This window comes from Achroia grisella, unplaced genomic scaffold (assembly GCF_030625045.1).
Source record: "Achroia grisella isolate CSIRO2021 unplaced genomic scaffold, CSIRO_AGI_Agris_v1 utg856, whole genome shotgun sequence".
Classification (NCBI taxonomy): Eukaryota; Metazoa; Arthropoda; class Insecta; order Lepidoptera; family Pyralidae; genus Achroia; species Achroia grisella.
The window spans coordinates 3,699,572-3,715,032 of NW_026713045.1; the positions used below are offsets into that span (position 1 = coordinate 3,699,572).

A 15,461-nucleotide genomic window follows, 5' to 3' on the forward strand; every position below is an offset into this window, starting at 1 on the left:
TTAATATAAAAAAAAAATATATAATGATTAAAATATATTTAAAACGTCGCCAACTTAATACAGTAGGTATAACTTCAGAATCTAACCAAGTTTTTGCTGTGTTTCTATTTTATATTGATGATCCGTGAAGACGCTTATTGTACGATCCCGATGCTTCAAACATCTTTTAAATTGAATTCTACAGATCCCCTCTAATTCCAATTAATCGCTAGATTAAGGGAAAATGTACAAAATTTTTTTTGTTTATGTCTCGTTGTATTGAATTGAATGTGTAGACTTAGTAGGCCTTCAAGATGTTATGTGTTTTATAGGATAGATTTATAGATATCTTTTGCAATGGCAATCTACTAATTTAATTTTCTGTGAATATTATATAATAATATGTATCTTCTTATACATAAAATTCTAGTGTCACAATGTTATTTACAATACTCCTCCGAAATGACTTGACCGATTTGTATGAAATTTTATATGCATATTCAGTAGGTCTGAGAATCGGCTACTATCTATTTTTCATACCCCTAAGGGATAAGAGTTGTCCTCCTTTAACATTTTTTTTGGACAATTTTTTTTTATAAAGTGTCATTAAAATTTATATACTACCCTATTTTTTTCTAAATTTGAACCTTTCTAACACCAACACTTATTTTTTAATAGCGATATTAATTAATATGGCAAAACAACGTTTGGGGGTCAGTTAGTACTAATATATTATTACAAACAAAGTATGTGAGTGTGGATATGTTTGTTACTTTTTCACGCCAAAACTACTGAATGGATTTTAATGAAAATTTACAATACTGTAATTTATACATCAGAATAATATATAGACTATAAATTGAAATCACGCGGGTGAAACCTCGGGATGTGGTCACAGCTAGTTTGCATACATAATAAGTTGTTTAGTACCCATTAAACAAGCCCTGCTTAGCTTGACTAGGTGGCGCTGTATGAATAGTCCTGGGTCATTACTATTATTTAAGACTAATATATACATATTTCTTTTCAGACATTGTCATACCATCACTCCTAATAGCTGCGCTGTTCATCGGCAACGCATTCATCGTCCTCATCATATACAAATACAGAAAACGGTAAGTTGGTTTGTTACTTCACTTACAATTTTATAAATGGTCTATTATTTTAATTTTTATATGTTTTGGGCTAAGGTGCACAGGTCTTACCTGTGGCACTATGACCTGCACAGATGTCTCGCTCGCCCTTTATCAAAGTCCTCTACCTAGACCCGTCAGGGACAAGAATTGAAGGATATTCTTCGGAGCGATAATTTTTATCTCTCCAGGATAGAGTGTATACTTTCCAAAGGAGATATTCCATCTATGCATGAGTGGGCTACAGACGGCCTATTATACATCAAACATATCATTCTTTGATATAATTTAACAACACGTGTGTTCCTTACCTACCTTACTACCCTTACCTTACCATTCATCGTAATGGAAACATTTTCAATGTATGCAATAAAATATATTCACGGCACTGGTGGTCTAGCGGTTTAGCACACCGCTTTACATACAATGGTTGGGGTTCGATTCATCGCAAGGTGCAAATCTTTGTATTCATGAGAACCATTGTTGTTCTGGGTGTTTGTATGTATTTACAAATGTAAAAAATGTATCTAAGTATTTTGTCAGTTGTCTATAATACCCACAAATCAAGCTCTGCTTATGTTTAGACGAAGCAGTGTGAATTATTCAGGATTATTATTATTGTTACTGTACCTGTTACCTTAATATGGTTCAAAATAATGGTAACTTAAGCGAAGTCTGAATATTTTTTTATGTTCTCGCCACATACAAGACAAATTTCGAGACAAATTCTATTCTTTGTTACGGTTCAAAATAATGATAACTTGAGAAATCCTTTTTTTCTCTCCTCCTGTTTGTATCGCGAGTCCCTTTACAGCCCGTAATTGCTATTCGCTGGCAGACAAACAAATGTTTTATTGCGTATTTTTCTGGCATTTTCCTTATGAATTTTTTTTTACAAATTGCAAAAAGAAAATTTCTATGTAAAAGCTAATTGGTTCATTAATTGTAAAATTATTTAGCGGCGTAATTATGTTTGAAACAGAATATTACAAAGTTAAATTACCTTTAATATTAAAAATCGCACGGATTTTTATTATAATAAAATTATAAAGTAAAGCCGGTCTCTCTTTAGCTTTTATGAAGGGTCTGGCGATAAGGGCGTGTGTAGACGAGCAACAATTTGTGGATCGTTATTACTTTTATTTATTAAAGTAGTACATATACCTTTTAAGGATATATATATTTGTATAATAGGCCACAAATCTTGTATTAACAAATATTATATATATAAGAACAATATTTATCAATTGTGGGTTATTAAGATTAGTGTACATATCTTTTAAGGATATATATATTTGTATAATAGGCCACAAATCTTGTATTAACAAATATTATATATATAAGAACAAATTATCGGAAAGATTAGTGGTCTAGCGGTATAGCACACCACTTTCATTCCGATGGTCGCGGATTTGTAATTGCTATGCATATTGTATATATTAAAAAATGTATTTGTATTAATTGTCTAGTAGCCACAACACAATCTCTGCAAACCCTTTCAATGACGGGCGAAATAGAGATGCCAATGCGAAAAAAACCGGCCGAATTTCAGTTTTACAAGGGTTCGGAAATATGCTTGTAAAAACCAAACGAGACACAATATTTACATGATTCAAAAAGCTGCGTATTGTGGATGAAATACAGAACTACACAATGATACTAGTTTTATCGAACTCATTTGAAAATTATAGAAAAACCAAAGGTATAAACGTTTGTAAACGAAATGAATTTGAGATCTCTTGTAGAAAAAGTATTTGCACATACAAACAGTCATCTTTTCATGATAATTTTATATGGGTCAATTATTATAAAGTATATACTTTGTATTTCCAATATATATTTTTTACAAGATAAACAATATTACACAATAAAAACAAAACATAACTTAAAGGTACACGGTAGGCGCCAGACGGATTTTCTCTTTTGAACTGTGTAATTGATATCGGTAATATAACATTGCTGAAACAAAATTATGTTGTCATAAATATTTATATTTATATATTGTAAATGTCTAAAATTTTGTTATTGTAACTTCTCCTCCAATGCGAGTAGTAACCGCTAGGCGCGGGCCGATATATCGGCTCTGGCACTTTTCGCAAGTGTAGCAGGAGCCGATATATCGGCTCCCGGCACTAAGAGGGTTAACTTGGGACTAAATGGCGCTGTGTGAATTTTACAAAGATATTATTATTATTGTTAGGAACTAGTAGTCTCATTGCTAGTATTATTCCATGTTAGGTCGACCTTCACGTGGTCCACCCTAGCAACCAACATGGTAAATTTCAGGTGCAATCACCACGATTGTCTGACTGAACTCTATGCTCATCAGATCATGTTTCTCTGGTGCCTCCTAGGGTGTACTATTAGAGCAGGCGGATGCACAATATTAATCAATAGAAAAAAAATTATATCGCAATTCCATGTAAGTACCTTAAGGGTCAATATTTAAAATTAGGTCCCAATTATGCTATGCAGAAAAATCTCTTTGAAAAAGGTATTTCTTGGAAGTAATGGAGAATTCGAACACATTTATATCGTTGGTCCATCTGTGAAATAAATGTGCCTTGTACTAAGCGAAAGGGGTTGAAGGGAACGGTTATTAAATATTCACCCCTATATATCCTCACTTATGCATTCAAAAAGGCAAAGGTAGAGTACCAGAATCATTAAAGATATTTGTAGTGAGGGTTGACAAAAAGAGAAGAGATTATAGTGTTTTTGATGGGTTTTTTTTTAATGATGATGATGATAATGGTATCTCAGCTTCTCTATTGGTTATACACTGCGGCATGTGTATTGAAACCATCCACAATCCCATTGAAAAGTACTTACAAAATTTCATATAAATAGGTACCTACAACTGTTAAGCAGGAGTTAGATGACAAATACATGTATAAGAAAATTATATATACTAACATAAAGTGCTTTTGTTTGTTTATTACGCTTTAACTACAAATCAAATCAAATCTAAAATAATTTATTCATATATGACTTTTTAGTTACTTATGAACGTCAGATTCGTATTAATATTACTTTTTTCCCTACCGTACTTTAACCAATTAAAATAACGAATTTAGGAAGGTAAAATGATATTAAGGCAGGATAATTCACAAAAAGCCATCTAGTCCAAAACTAAGCAGAGGTATCGAATCTAAACTGCAACAATAACCTAAATATTTTTTTATACATACATAATTTTTATAGTTATCACCCATGTTTATACAGACAATCATGCTAATGAATACAAATTATATGCGTGCAAGAACCGAACCCAATATCGGAAGTAAGGCGGTGTGCTAAACAATAAGATACAGGGACCATAATTATGCAAAGTAGCTGTCAGAAGTCAGTAGTACTAACTGAGTTAAAATAAATGGAATAGAATTTTATTGACTTGTCCTGACACAACAATAATGACAAAAAAAATACAAACAACAATTTACACAAATTATAAAACAGAATCAATATGGACCACAATCCACCATAATACTGGAAACATAGTTTCCAGCGCTAATTTACAGTTGGGCCTAAAGTACGGACGCCCAGAAATTACAATTTGAAATATATACAGATATTATAAAAATATAAAATAGTATGTAAGAAAAAAGTATATAGGTGTAAAAAAAATTACAATATTTTATAGTCAGTAAAAAAAACCTTTAAAAACACACCAGTAATAAACAATACCAGTAATAGGCGTTAACTACAGATATTTTTTTTCTCTATTTCTGTTTTTTAAAGGCTTATAATTTTGTAACTGTCGAGCTAAATGTAACCTGTTTTACATAGCAAAATCTAATAAACCTGAAATCTAAATAAATTGTGATTTTATATATATGTATATACTTTTTTCTTACATATTATTATTATTGCTTTTTATGTATTCTAATATTAGCATTAAAATAATACAACGAATAAAAATCATATTCAATATATTTTGCCAATATTCCAAAATTAAGTTACAAAAGTCGCTATTCTCGTATCAATTAATATTCAAGCGTATTAATTAAAAGTGTACAGGCTCTTTAGTAGGGACAACTCTGGCAAAGAGACGCCTCTGACCTTTTAAATATCTTGGTATTTCTCGACACACGTTAAGCCGTTTACGGCGGTCCATAAGCTTACAAAGGACCGCGAACCTCACGGGTTATGAATATCAGATCTAAATCGTTTTGCCTACCAGAAAGAACCCTTACGAAATCCCTACGGTGGCTCAGACGGGGCGGGTGAGCTTAAGTGCAGGGAAATAGCTCGGAATTTATTTATGATAACAATTTGTTTGTGCATATAATATCTGTATATGTTTTAATGTCGTGAATGATGGGAAATTATCATAATTACTATAGTGTATACTTTTTTAATATATATGGTGTTTATATCGCATTACTTTTACTCTGTAAAATATCTAAATGTGTTTATGTAATTAATTCAGAGTATGATCTATTTTTGTATCAAATTTGACTTGAACCCTTTCTGCCGTTTAGGCGTGGATAAACATACAAACTTTCTCATATGTGATGTCAGTATGATAATATATTATAAATAAAGTGTTACTATACAAAAGTAGAATATTAACCGTTTGTGTAAGATTTTAAAATGTATAAAAAATATTTAACATACATCCTAAATGTGATTTATTTTAAAAATAGCTCTACATGATTCATATAACTGTAAAAAGCTTCAGCATTAACATGAAATCGAAGAAATACGTTAATTACTTGCGTACAGTAACTTTCTTAACATTCAATTAGTGTCAATGTAATTAAAAAAATAAATACTATTTATTTCTGTAAAGGTTAAAGATCTCAGCTTAGAATAATTTTATATTTTCTGTACATTAATTACGAAATTTGCGTACATTGAGTTTCTTAGCCTGCAATTAATGTCAATTTAATAAAATAAATTATAATAAAGAAATACTATCAATCTTAGTTTACTTTTAAACCTTTTCTGCAATACAAATAAAGACTAAGCCTAAGGGCTTAGCCTCTATGGGTGCAGTATACCTAAAGGTGTGGCACAGGAAGCACCGCCATTAGACGTGATGTGCAAATTGATATTTGGGCGAGGCTCTATTGATAGCAAGCTTTGGTAATAGGTTTTGTTATTAATTCAAAAATATCTAAATGTGTACTCGATTTACATGCAAGTTTTTATGCCTGGATTAGTGAAAAAAAAACTGTATAACTAAGCTGAACAAAACCACAGTTCTATTCGCTACTATTCCAATTAGATTTTATACGAGATTTCATAGCTACAATATATGTATTGATTCCTAATTACCATTAAACACACTGTTTTGTAACTTATTATTCTGTAGGTTTTGTAAATTTTGATTCTTCTTTTTTGTAGCTTTAAAGCCAAGACAAAGTGATGACCATTGTCTATGCGAGCCATATTTGATATCCAAGTGTTAAATGTGGCCTCACAGGAAATGACTCCATTATGACTAATTAGGAGCTAATTTGTAAGCCGCACGAATTGTTGTCGCGGTGTGGTGCCAATTATAGCGATCATGAAAATAAAATTTGACTTTCTCAGAAAACAAAAAAATACTTTGTTTTGGTTTAATGGACTTTACTATATTTAATTACACACAACTTTGTTCCACTGACGTAAGTTAGTAAAATATAGTTACTATATGTCAATTTTATAAAGTTGTAATGAAGATAATACAAGAGCTGCAATGCCTATATTGAGTGATAAACATTGATGAATGACTGATAAACTAATAATAATAATATCTCTGGACAATTCACACACCGCAATCTAATACCAAGCTAAACAGAACTTGTGTTATGGGTACTAGACAACTGATACAAATATTTACGTACATTTTTTTTGTAAATACATACAAACAATTGTACTCCTGAACACTAATGCATAATCCAAACTGTCTATCTCCATTACTCGCGATCCCTTCCCTCTTATTATACGAGCTGTTGGCTGCCATATGTAATGCATTGTTGATAGATGCGGGCCGGTGTGAATGGCAGGATATAGCTTTATTGGAATTGATTAGGCATAATTTACCAATTGACCATAAATAGTTAACATGATACACGCTTGTATGGTACCTACCAAAGTGTTGATATGAATAAATGTTTATAATCTTTTTATATGAATAGCAAAATATCTATTTATTTGTATAATTATAACTATAACAATGGGATCAGTAATGTAGATGGCACAGTCCACATTCCTGACAATCCTCCTCCCCATAACGTATAATTACTTCAGTTTATTCTATTTGGATCAATATTTATTTAGTAATACTTAACTATTGGTGAAGATTATTAATTGGAATACGACAATTTAATACGATATTATTATTATTATATATAAAGTTACAGCGTTACTTAATCTTCCTAAAATAAATGTGTAAATAAGAACTGATCAATTTTATTCATCACCATCCCGGTATTGCCCGGGCACTGATATCTTTGTTAATGTAGTCCATTAACAAAGATATTTTTGTTCAAAGTCTACCCTGTATCATCGTAAGCACAGATATTATATTATATTAGAGTCCGTTAGTTTTCTGTTCCCGCGCGTTCCCTTCCCCTCCCTAACTAGTAACACACGGACCGTACAGCGGCCTTGACGCGCGCGCGCATTTGTTGTGAATTGAAATCAATTAGAACTGTGTTAAACCTACTGTGAAACCTGTGAAAGTTTGTGAAAGCTAGCGAAGATGTCTTCGAGATCCTAAGGCCCAAGAAATCCGCAGAACCATACCGGTACGTGACCTACCGTTTTCCCTAACATTTTGGTAGCAGAGTAGTTTCCCAAACATCTTATTTACACATTTATTTTAGGAAGATTAGGTAATCCTGTAATTCCAGAGGATTCACCATGATGTACTCGTCTAGCTCTTCTACTCATAATTAGGTATCTATCGGTAACTCTGATTTGACAGTTGATTCACTTCCGTGTTCATCCATTCGCAAAAAAAAATACACTTAGAAGTGACGGTGCTTGTGCCAATTTTTCTGGTTCATGTTTGTTTATAACACTGTCCATCTTTGATGTGTTTACCGTCGTCATTTTTATGTTCGTCATCATTTCATCGAAATTTTGTCCGTGATAACATGACAGACAGTTTGACATACGCATTAAAAAAGAAGAATTGTACACTGAATTATAGATTGTACTTACTATTGTTTTTTAATTTTCCAATGTTTCTTAATTATTCAAGGTTCTTTTTTATTTATTTCTGAATAGTGTAAAGATATCATTCAATAAAATCATTATAATAAGTACCTACAGATTTCCATTACAAACAGTTAAATTCGCTTATTGATATACATATATTGAAATATAGAAAATAAAATCGATTACCTTCGCCATTTTCATGTGAATGGATGTAATTTTGTCCGTGAAAACATAACAGACAGTTTGACATACGCATTATAAAATAAATGTTCTCTGAAATATAGACAGTACTTGGTATTGTTTTTTTAATTTTCCAATACTTGTTAATTTATTTCTAAATAGAGTAAAAATATGATTAATTAAAATACTAGCATGTATCTACAGATTTTCATTAAAAAAAGTTAAATTAACTTATTGATATCTCGTGTATCAAAATATAGAAAATATAATATATATATAGAAAATTAAATAGTATTTTTATTCATATGAACTTAATAGAAGCACATTTGAAGATATGTGGCGGGTTATACGAAATGTTGCCCATATGATATGATGCGATAAACGTTTTATACGAGTTGCAACTCTTCTACACCTTTATGCATATTTTTTTAAGCCTAATTGGAGTCCCACTACTAAGTAATGAGCTATGCATATCATTTGTATAAAATAATTTCGATGTTTTACACCAGACCGTTTTACGTTGGTCTATTTAATTAATTTACCGCTTTATAAAGCGGTTTTAACTCAGAACAATGGGCACATAAGTGAACTATGGCTCTTTTCAAACAGATGTATAATTTTATAAGTTTGTGATTGTGTATGAATAATTTACAGTTAACTCACAGAATAAAACGTCAAAAGCATGCCTTATTCACTAGTATGCTGGTTGAATCAGCCACCATTGCATTTGTTGTCGGCAGCTTGCCCACTATTCTTTTTATTAATTTTATATTATTTTGAATTCAGTTTTTTGTATGTTACTTTTGACTACTTCTCTGTGAGCCCTATTTGGAAATATACATATTTATTTAAAGATTTTCAATAATAGTCGTGTTCTCGCTCCAATCGCACAATTTAAAGACGTCAATGATCTGGATCACGGGCAATTACATTTGTATCTTGTAAGTTAATAAATAAATTTTGGCTCTGCAGTGCTGCTGCTATTTCATCAAAAACAAGTACAGTCTAAGGTTAATGTCACTGTTGTTGTTTTGCAGAAGAAGCACGATTTGTCCTCTCAAGTCGAACCCCCATAAATCTACTCCAAATTCCTGCGGTTTCGCCATTTGTTGCCGCAGTTAAATCACCATTAATTTACAGCACTTATTCTGCATCAAAATATTGATATTTGAAATAGAATAGAATAATATTTATTACAATCACACATCACAACACAACAGTGATGATGATCACAGCAGCATATAAATTATTACAACATATATAAACTATTTGGAATGTTAAATACCATTTTAATTAATACATTTTGTGTTCATATGTGCCTACGCACATAATATCATTTGCTCAATATTTACCTATCCCAAACAATGGAAGTGCAACCATACAAAGCCGATCTGCAAATGCTTAAGATAAGAACAATAGATTCGTAAGACTTCATTTATTCACTTCACTGTATTTATTGTGCAATAAAGTGTTACAAACAAACAAACTTCAATTCAATAGCCATGTTTTGCATTATCTCTGTCGAAAATCTTATTCCTCTAGAATGCCAACGAATGTGTATCATTCGAGGTGCTGTTCATATATATAGGCATATATATTGCATGCATAAAACTACAATGACGTAGACAATCAAAATCCAAATCAAAATCCTCCTTTATGGGATCATAAGGAAGGATTTTGATAAATTCCACCCCTAAGGGGATAAATTAACGCGAGCGAAGCCGCGGGCATAAGCTAGTTTCCTATAAAATCGACCTCCACGTTTTTTTACAAATCATCCTCAATATGGGCTAAATGATATGACTTCAAACTCATTATATCAATCTAGATTGATGTGTCACTAGCGTATTATTCCATATAATAAATAAATAAATAAATAACCCTTGATAATTAACACAGCGCCATCTAGTCCCACGGTAAGCTGAGCTTGTGTTATGGGTATTAGACAACTGATACAAATAGGTGCATATAAAATACTTAGACGATAGAAATAATCATAATCATAATTACAAATGTTTGCAACGGGTGAGGAATCAAACACGCGACCGGTTGTATAGCGGTGCGCTAAACCGCCAGTCCACCGAGCCCGTCAATATTCATTAATTAAAAATACAACTTGTAATGGATTTGTAACTTAAAAAGTTGGGATGCTCAACAAGGTATTGTAAATTTCACAGAACTTGTATGTTCCACTGGATTATTCTCTAATCAAAACGTCTAGAACTCCTATCTATATTTTACCAAATAAACTTGTTAAAACTTTAGTTTAAATTACGCCTCTGGGCCCGGTTAAGCCAATTATATAAGATCTATTACAGGAATGACAGAGTTTCTTTTGGTAGAATTTATGGTTACAAAAAAAATTAAGGTAATATAATATAACTATTCGGAGAGTAGAAAGATAGAGAGAAAAATAAAGATAATGTAAGTGATCGACTGGTCACTTAAAGTTTAATGAAAATAGTATTGCTGTAGCTGAAAATAAACTAAATAAATTTAGTCAATAAATAAATCGTTTCAAATATTCTTTCAATATTTTTTTGTGTTTCGAGTAAGATATCACAATAAAATACTTGCCTAATTATTTTTAAACTACCAATTAATTTCAGAGTTGATTACACGCGTTATTGCGATTCATGAATCCCTAAATATGATTTATTACAATCGCTTATTTATTGAAGTCTAGTTGCTTTAGCCCACACCATGCTACTTTTTAAGATCGCCAAAAACAAAGATTTTCTGCCTTATTTTTTAAGTAATTGGAATGGTAAACAAACTGTGGTCCACCTGATGGTAAACGGTAACTGTCGCATGCATATATACATACACGAACAGCACTACGGACATTATCCCTCATACGTTGCTATTCTAGAGAACAAAAATGTCATACCTCTTATCCTATAATTTCACTTTCAAATCGCATGTTAAAACCAAACACAGCATACAAAGGAAGCTGCTTGGCGATTAAAGTAGGTGAAACTGAGATTTTGACGTTTACGAGTTTTTAGTCAACCTCGGTATCTCAATATTCATTTTAGCAGCTTATTAACGTCAAACGTTATATATAATTTTTTTTTTTCCTACGGACGGTAGAGAAAAATGTTACCGAACGTATAAGTACTAGTAATATATTAGATAATTTGTTAATTATAACTACACTGGCTGTAACAACTTTAAAATAAATCGAAATGAAATAAATCTTGTCAATCATGACAAAATATCTTAGTAATGTTATAAATGCGAAAGAGAAAAGCATCTATCTATACTCAATGGATAGATAGATGGATGTTTTTCTTTCACGCAAAAACTACGGAACAGATCTTGATGAAACTTTACAATACTAAAGCTTATACATCAGAATAACATAGGCTATCAACCGATCGATGCCCCGTCCAATTCAAACGGGGATCGCTATTACGACGGGCTGAGCCGAGGTTCGAACCCCTAGTGGTGCCCTCAGACTAAAGTCGTATCCGTCAGGCGGGAGTTGGCCTTCAGCCGCTCCATAAGTCCTTCCGCGGGTTTGGAGTGCCATCTGCACTCGCCCCCTATCGTCCGGTGAAGCTGTAAAGGCCAGCTGCGGCCAACAGCACTAGAGTAGTCTAAAAAAAAACATGCAGGTGAAACCGCGGGAACTTTTTAGATATATGTACACTAATTTGTAATGTTAGTTATTGTTTTTTTTTTAGTTTTAATGTAAAATACATTAAAACTAAAAAAAAAATATTTCTTTCTTTCTTTGTAATTCTAATTAATTGTTGTTGTAGTAAAGTTTTAATTTTGACATCAGTTTATTTAAATTCCTAATTAGTGCCTAATTGTTTTCATTTCTAAGATAATACAGCTTAGAAACGAAATTTAACTTTGAAATTCTCGAGGGCTTTCACTTAATAAATAGAATTTAGGCCCACGAATGGTTTGAATGGGAGGTTTGTTTTATTTTGTTGGGTAGCGGGTGTACTTGCGGTGTTGTAAACAAATAACGTTTTATATCGTGGTTCAATTTCTTTAGGATTACAATTCTTTTACGCTATTATTGTTCTTGTATAATGTTTTATCGAAACTTACAAAGAGTTTGGGAATTTATTATCTGAATTAAATTTAATTATAAGAACCGATTAAATAACGAAAAATTATGCTTCGGCAAATGATATAATTCGCAGATTTTTTCAATAGCAATTGTATCACTTTTATATATACTTATAATGCTTTATGCGATAGTTTTTTCCGTGCAGTAAATAAATATTCCAGTATACATCACTAGCTGTTGCCCTCAACATCGTCTGCTTATCTATATATATACATATATATAAAATTATCGTGTCATAGTGTTAGTTGTCATACTTTAAAATGGCTTCACCGATTTTGATGAAATTTTATATGTATACTCAATAGGTCTGAGAAAAGGTTGTTATATAGTTTTATACACTGAAAGATAAGGATGTCACATTCCAAAAATATATTTTTATTTTATGGACAATTTTTTTATTTATGTAGAACGGTGTATCCACGCCACACGTGGATACACCGTTCTACCACCAACCCCTATTTTTTAATAGTGAATTTACTCGTAATTTATATGGAAAAACAACGTTTGCCGGGTCGGCTAGTTTCAATAATAAAAGATAGATATTTTCATGCCTTTTATTAAGACCTTTTCAACCGATCATGAAATGTTAACAAGACAGACAGACAGATGATATTAAGTGTGACTTATTGCATCGGAGACAATGGAACCGGTGTACAATGGATTTAACTCAATTACCGCTCATATAGCCAATTCTCTATTTGTGATAAACTTTAATTAATTCTCCAATACATTCAATTCTACGTTTGAAGTAATTTCCATTTCATTAACGTGAATAGCATTCATTATTATTTATTCTAAGAAATTTGCGAACACATTTTCGAGATTTGTGCGCTCAACGACAAAATTTTGAAGTCCCTAAGTGGGTGAAATAATTATGCGTAAAATTGTTGAGGTCTTGTTTCATTTGAGCCCAACAAGTTAACTCCCTAATAAGACGATTTGAATTGAATTTTTTCACAAATAGCCACGATCTTTTCAAAATTATCCTACCCTATTACTTGGTCATTCAAATATACATACAATACGGTTATTATTTAGGGCGACCTCATGGGTATACAAATAAATCATTTTTAAGTGTCTATTTGTAATTTCAAATTAATAGCTTTTCACTAAATGCATATGAAAGGTAAAATATACGGTACTTACATCAAAAACCTGTCTCATAAGTTTTGTCTGTTTGTTTTTGCTATTGTCTGAAATGGCTGGACTGATTTTAACAGGACTTTCACTCGCAGATAGCTAATGTTATAAGGAGTAACTCAGATCACTTTTATTTTAGAAAAAATATGTATTATATATAACATATATATTAAATTTATTATAAATTATTTATTAACATAAACAAAGTTAAATTCCACGCGGACGAAATCTCGGGTAACAGCTAGTAATTAATAAAATACTTTTGACTTCTAATTCTAAGTCAAGAAAAATAAAGTTTTATTTTAATTGTTTTCTAAATCCTATAATGTATACATGATTGTTTATTTATATCTTTTTTTTATTTTGTTTCAGAAAAAACGACGATCTTGATGACGAGTTCAACACCATTCCACTGAGCGTCAACGGCAATGTCCACAGTGCAGGGAACGCAGTTTAGTCATTAAATAATAAGTTCAGGGAGATTACATACTAAAGTCAGTTTTTAATTAAATTTGTTATAATTTATTATCTTACTTTTTGAAAGCATGTGTAAAAAAAAAATATTAGCTACATACTAGTGCCTCCTGGCGCCTGCGTGGAATATAGCAAATATTTCTCACTGGTGAAAGAGTTTTTAATATCGGTCTAGTATGTGCATATACCCATTACAAAACTAACATACATAAGTCAATTGTGTTCCTGTATATACATAAATATATGTATAGACTACAATCTTATATATTCAACACGTATAATTAGTAAATTACGGTATATTACCACGTTTTACTTTTTATTGAGTTGCCCGATATTATATTTATACATATAAATAATGACCGCGTCAAATTTAAAACAGAATATATAAAATATATATATTCAATGTTAATTTAGTATGCAAAGTTATCAAACATTATATTAATTTTATTACAATTATATTTTATAATTGTTTTTTTTTATAATATTATATTAACGTAACGATTCTATAGTACGTAATCTCCATGATTGAGATGCTGGGTAGGCGTCAGACCAAACGCACGACTAATCGCATTGTTGGTTTGGTGGCAGCCTTAGGCCTTGAGTTACCCTATTTATTTGTTAATAGACTTCTAGACTCAAAACATAGTCCAGTGACATCAATAGACCCATTAGCGATTAAGTAAGGACTGATATTGATATAAATACTCGTTTAATGTAGTTGTTACCTTTTTGTCGCACATCTGTCACTGCTTTCCTTTGTCATGAGTACGTCAATTAGATATCGCACACGTAATAACAAATTGTATTAACTAAAAAATTATAATTATTTGGAAATCGACTTTATACATAAGTATACGTAAGTTGATTTTCCAAAATTTGCACTTTTATTTAAGGCAGTTTGTTATTGAATTGGTGATATGTATGAATTGTTATCGCTTCTAGTTGAAACGGCGAACGGTATCTAGGATATAGATATCCATTTATTTCATTTCATCACTGAAATTGTTAATGTTTTTGTATGTATTTGACGGAGTCTGTATAAATTCTGTAACGAATAAAAAGCACTTTAACATTATGTTGTTGAGTTTGATCTACATTCCTTATTTATTGAAACCTGTTATTATAGAAAAAAACAATAACAATCATGACGACGTGAAGGGATTGAAGCAGTTATTTAAGAAAAGAGGTTTTTAACTAACTGCAATGGCAAACTGACGTCAAGTCTGAAGAGGCAACCATTTCGTTTTAACAGACACACGGATATCACGTCCTTATATTATATTCTAGATATTCTTCATGCGATTGATATT

General features: G+C 31.4%; 1 protein-coding gene across 1 annotated transcript in view; it reads left to right on the plus strand.

The window, feature by feature from the left end:
• LOC131852637 (uncharacterized) overlaps nucleotides 1-15,226 on the plus strand; it is a 123,654-nt gene extending 108,428 nt beyond the window's left edge. Inside the window, exons 8-9 of the mRNA XM_059203332.1 lie at nucleotides 1,010-1,094; nucleotides 14,050-15,226. Of these exons, the coding sequence (XP_059059315.1) occupies nucleotides 1,010-1,094; nucleotides 14,050-14,134 (170 nt within the window). The 3' untranslated portion in view covers nucleotides 14,135-15,226. The remainder of the gene's footprint in view (nucleotides 1-1,009; nucleotides 1,095-14,049) is intronic.
• Nucleotides 15,227-15,461: the final 235 nt, after the last annotated feature.